This window comes from Mastomys coucha, unplaced genomic scaffold (assembly GCF_008632895.1).
Source record: "Mastomys coucha isolate ucsf_1 unplaced genomic scaffold, UCSF_Mcou_1 pScaffold18, whole genome shotgun sequence".
In the NCBI taxonomy this organism is placed as follows: domain Eukaryota; kingdom Metazoa; phylum Chordata; class Mammalia; order Rodentia; family Muridae; genus Mastomys; species Mastomys coucha.
This window is the reverse complement of record NW_022196900.1, coordinates 69,071,460-69,077,459: the sequence shown is the minus strand read 5'-3', so window position 1 is coordinate 69,077,459 and position 6,000 is coordinate 69,071,460. Positions and strand designations below refer to the sequence as shown.

Here is a 6,000-nt window from a genome sequence, read left to right as displayed (position 1 = left end):
TGGCCTTGAACTCAGAAATCCGCCTGCCTCTGCCTCCCAAGTGCTGGGACTAAAGGCGTGAGCCACCATCACCTGGCTAAAAAGAGCATTTTTTTAATGTGTTCTTGGGGGAGAAATTTTCCCCTGTATCCTACTGTTCACATCTATATCAATCATTGTGTTACAGTGGTACTAAATATGTAAATTACAGTTATATTAAAATAAAGTACAGTTAAAATAAGAAGCACCATTTTTTAGAGACATTGATAAGGGGAACGTCTATAAAGATATCTATTTTAGGTCTAAAGTTCAGCCAGCAAAGTGTTCATCTTCCTCTACAGAGCACTCAGGCTCCAGGAGGTAGTGAGAAAAAGGCAAAGTTAACCGGAATTATGTATTTGTTTATTATTTGAACTTCAAAAAGTCTATTCCAAGACAGTCTTGGGTACACCTCTCAAATAAAACCACATTTGTTTTCAAGACAAATTTGTAAATCAATTCAAGTTTTTTAAATGGACATTTTACTAAACCAGAATGCCTGAGCACTTACACATTGATGGTATAACATTATATATTCTAAAAGTATAATAATACTCAAAATTCAAAATTAAATCTTGATGCTTCTAGGTGTTAATATGCTAAGCAATAAACCAATAAATATACTATGTACTTTGCTGGGTCATAAAAGAAGTAATTGATAAATACCACTCATTTAGTAAATAAGTAAAGTTACACTATTAGCTTATAAAGCTTAATATAACATCTCCTCTCCATTACTGTAATTAAATAATATTTCCTTCTTTAAAAAATAGTTTCAAGTGCTGCACAATACTTTCAATCAAGAAACTATTAAGAATATCCAACATACATATACAAACTTGATGTTTGCCTCTAAGTGGATGAATGGATGCATCTACGCTTGCCTAAGTCAGTGGTAGCTCTAAGTTACCTAATGCAACAGTCCTAGAAAAAAGGACAGACATGCTGAACCAGAAGACTCTCCCTACACCAACATCATGCTGCACCATCTACCTCAAGTCACTTCATGCCTTATTATCCTTAACTATAAATCAAAGATAATAGTATCTATCTTTATTAATACCTACTTAAAATAATTACTGTAATATTTCAACTTTCTTACCCAAAGGAAAATATCTCCACAAGGTCATGCTCTCTGATCTTCACCCCCATCCAAACCCCCAAAAGAGGGGAAAAAATAAAGAAATGTTAATTTCCCTTTGTAACTTTTAAAACCAAATTTACTTGTTTACTTGTTTGTTTGGGGGAGGAGGATGCACATGTGGCACACACACAACACACACACACCGAAGTATATCCAACAATGATCATACAAGGGTCAGTGGACAAACTGTGGGAGCTAGTCCTCTCTTTGCACTGAGGGTTCCAAGAATAAACGCCAAAAAGTTTTATACCTTCAAGATAACTACATATCAGCACATCTAACATTGCTCAGCAACCATTTACTATTAGAACTTCTATATCTCATGATAGTAATTTATAATATAAAATTTTCAATATATATAAATAGGATAGACAATGTGATGGTTATTTTTAATTATCAACTTGACAGAATCTAGAACTACCTGGAGGAAGATGCTCAATATGAGACTACCTAGATAAGGTTGGCCTATAGGTACCTCTGTAAAGGACTGTATTGATTATATTAGCTGATATGAGACGCTCCAGCTTAAAAGTAGGCAGCACCATTTTGTGGGTTTGGGTCCTAGACTATATATCACAGTGGATAAAGCAAGGTGAATAGCAAGCATGCATGTACTTAACCCTCTCTGCTTTTGATGGTGGATATAATGTGACTGGCTGTTTTAAGTTCCTGCTGCCTTCACTTCCCTTCCCTGTTCTGATAAGACTATAACCTGGAATTGTAATCTAAAATAAGCCCTTTCTCCTGTAAGTTGTTTTCATTGGGATATTTTATCTCAATGAGAAAAATGAAGCTGAGATACATAGAAATACATATTTCTAAAGTATTTGATTCTGTTCTTCTATTAAATAAAAACCAAAAATTGATTCTATATAAACTACATTTAATTTGAATCACTTACAAAACAATCACCCTTAAATGACCACATACACATCTAGCACTGTTTCTTCTGCTTTTAGTGCTAACCCTATGAAAAAGAGTCTCTTTTATTTTCCTTTATCAACAGACACACAGAGCCATTTTCAGTATGAATATCCACAGTAATTTTAAAACTAAAGAACATAGGAAGAAAATAGATACAACTTACTAGATACAATTCTTTTTCTTATACAGGCATTTTCATTCCTCATTAAAAAACAAAAAACAAAAAACAAAAAAAAGAAAGCTAATAAAAACCCACTCTTATCAAATTGAGACCCTAAACACTATAGTATCTACTACAGGATAGTAAATTTCTCATCATTTAAAAAAAGCAAAAAACATCATTTGTAACAAGATAGATAGAATATTTCCAGGGAAAAAGAAAATTCTACAGTTAACCATAGCAAATGCTATGAAATGTAAGGTAAGTCCAATGTCTTCAGAAGCCACTAGCTAAAACCCCCAAAGGAAACAATGGCACAAAATGTGGTAACAGCCTTTATTTAAAATGAAATCAGAGTGCTATTTAGTAGTCTAAAACTTTCTAAACCAAGTTTATAAACGTGAGCATGAAGAAAGTTCCTGTAATATCTGGACAAGAGCTTCGATAGAGCTGACTGAATGTTAGCTTCAAACCAAAAACAACAAAAAGCTGCTACTACAGATTTTGGCTATCAGCCATATTTACTCTGGATCAAACATGTGACAAATTTTTAAGGGGGAGTTTGAAAATAGCTTTCCATTAATCATTAAGAGTGGCATAAATATCAAACAAATTTTTGCTTCCATCCTAAATACAGTTTCCTACCAAGTATAACACAATTTTACATTCAGGTTGGTTTTATGCTATTAAACAGCACTTTTCTTTCTCTCCGTAACTATTCCTAGTCCACTATTCCTGTTTGCCTCATCTGCACTTAGCAGATCATGTTTCCGTGACTTAGAAGTCCCAGCCACAAAACCTCAAAGCAAGAGTCTGAACTGAGAAAACAGAAGGGGCAAATATCAAAAAACTAAACTATGCTTGGAAGAAAAAATTGTTTTTATCTCCTATGACTTTATACTGAGTTATTTTAATCCAGAATTTTAATCCCACTATAAGAAGAAAAAAAATCACCCACTTTTTAAAAGTAGTTTAAAAATATTGTAACTCGGGGGCTGGAGAGATGGCTCAGCGGTTAAGAGCACTGACTGCTCTTCTGAAGGTCCTGAGTTCAAACCCCAGCAACCACATGGTGGTTCACAACCACCCATCATGAGATCTGACGCCCTCTTCTGGCACATCTGAAGACAGCTACCGTGTATTTACATATAATAATAAATAAATAAATCTTTAAAAAATAAAAAATAAATAAATAAATAAATAAAATATTATAACTCTTTCAAAATCATCTTTCAATTTTACCTGTAACAAAGACACAAAGCCAATAAAACCAATCCATAGGTTAACAGTGGATATTTCATTTGTAGTAATAGTCCTGTGCTCTGGGATGTGTCATTATTAAAGTTACTGAAATTATTACAGGCTGTCCTGAGTTAGAAGCCAACTAGGAAAGGGGAATGACCTGTGGTAAGCTTGGAGCTAAAGCCTGACTTATCAGAGGAAATCATACTCTGCAACTATGGAGTCATGTCTTCTTTTTGGTTCCTTCCATCTTATGTCTAAAAAAGGATGATTTGGAAAGTTTACTTTAAAATTTAAAAGTCACCAAATCACTTGAAAAGTTGTTATTATCTACTAGCAAAAAAATATAGAGATTTCATAGTTAAAATAAGAATCCCATGCCTGTCACACCAGCACTTGGGAAATGAAGTAGGAGAAAGAATAATTTAAGGCCAGATGTAGCTACATAGGGTAGCTCAAGGAAAGATGGGTATACATGAGACCTTGCTCCAAAAAAGAAAGGGGATGGGTATTAGAATCACCAACATTAGAGAACTAATTAACAAATGATACAAAAGAATAATGCCTGTATTATTGACCAAAAGTCTAAAGCTCCAATAAAGGTGAGTCCAGGAGTTAGCAATAATAGATGGCTTAGCCATTGAAGTGGCTGCATTGCAGAGGACTTCGATTTGGTTCCTAGCAGTCACATGGTAACTTACAACCACCTGAATCTTCAGTTCCAGTCCCAGGATATCAATGCTGACTTCACGCCTGACTCTGCTGGCACTGCATGCAAATGCTGCACTTACATACATGCAAGCAAATACTCATATACATAAAATAAAAATAAATCTTCTTTTTTAAAGGTGAACCAAAACTTGGTAACTTTTTCTTCTTCATCTGATAAACTGTCATCAAATCATAAAATGTTTTATAACTTACCTTTGTAGAATGCCATTTTCCTGGGGTATTACACCATTGATAGCTGCCTGCAGTGAAAAAAAACAAAAAAAACAAAAAAAACAGAGAATTTAACAAAATAGGAAACTTAACTAGTGGAATGAATAAAAGGAAATAAATATACCTTGAAATATTTACTTAAACAAAATACTGAGTGCTCCCTTAATGATAAGCATCTTCTGTTAAGTGCTTCTATTTTACCATAATAAAATACAGTACTGGGGGGGCCAGGGTACGTCAACTATCAATGGCCCCACATGGCCCAATCATACTCTCCAAGGTGTATGGACCTTGAGTAAACTCAACTTGAAATTGACCAACTGAAACTATGTTCTTCTAACAAAACTACTCAAAGGGTCATTTTTTAGTCAACTGTTGGACCAATTCAATTGTTCATTGGCTTCCCTAATAGCCTAGTTCTTCAAAACTTGGTTCTATAACGTAACATTTATGTATGTGTGGTATAATATAAATTAACATATATATACATATATATATATACATATCATCATATATATATCATCTTGTGCACAGCTGCATGAGGTCTGTTCCACTCATAGTTCCTGACTCACTTGTTTCCCAGGATCTGCTGGTCATGAGAGCAGGCCTATCACACTGCTATAGGTAGGTAGGTGGGGCCAGAACAGCATCTTACTATATGACTGATCATTGATGATGTTTAAGTATCACTGACAAAAAATGTACACATTCAAGTTGTACATGTGATGACTTGACATATACATATATTGTATAATGATTATTACAGTTGAATTAATACATCATTACTACAGTTAGTTGCCATATGTACTTGCATTCACTTGTGCATTCAGGTGTATATGCTTCTAAAAAATATAGAAACATCTCTATGTGCATAGGGTAGACAGATATTTCATTCATAATATAATCTACAAATCAAAATCAATAGAGAAAAAAGTTAATAAACTGAACTACATTAAGATTAGTTGTTTTGATTTATTAAAGATCTCCATTGGAGACTGGAGAGAGAGAGATGGTTCAGCAGTTAAGAGCCCTGGCTGTTCTGCCAGAAGACCTGAGTTCAATTCCCACTACGCACATGGCAGCTCACACCTGTCTGTAACTCCAGTTCCACAGCTTCTGACATCCTCACACAGACATATATGCAGGCAATACACCAATGAACATAAAGTTTAAAAAACTAATTTTTTAAAAAGATCCAATTCCTCCTCCCAGTGTCTCACCATCCAGAGCAGAAGCAGCTAAGGAAGACAGACTCCCCCTCCCAGCTTTGGAGAGCACAACTCTTTGGCTTCGCTGGACAGGGCAGAACCCTGCAGATCCCACAGACAGCATCCAGTACACAGATAGACAGGTGAGAGCCTATACTCTCAAATTAATGTGCATAATAGAACTAGACCACAAAGATGGCTTATGTTTAGCTAAGAACACACAAAAGGAGAAAGTACTATTCTTCATTTGTTCAAAGAGATCTCACAGTTTTGTTAGCTACTATGAATTACTAACAAATGTGCTGGCTGACAGCGCTAAATTGATTCTAACCCTAACTAAGTATTGGAGCTTAACCTCAAAA

At 34.8% G+C, this 6,000-nt stretch overlaps 1 protein-coding gene across 1 annotated transcript in view; it reads right to left on the bottom strand.

Annotated features, from left to right (window-relative positions):
* Faf1 (Fas associated factor 1) overlaps positions 1 to 6,000 on the bottom strand; it is a 315,310-nt gene that overhangs the window by 259,697 nt on the left and 49,613 nt on the right. The window contains exon 3 of the mRNA XM_031378184.1: positions 4,413 to 4,459. Coding sequence (XP_031234044.1) covers positions 4,413 to 4,459 — 47 coding nt within the window. The remainder of the gene's footprint in view (positions 1 to 4,412; positions 4,460 to 6,000) is intronic.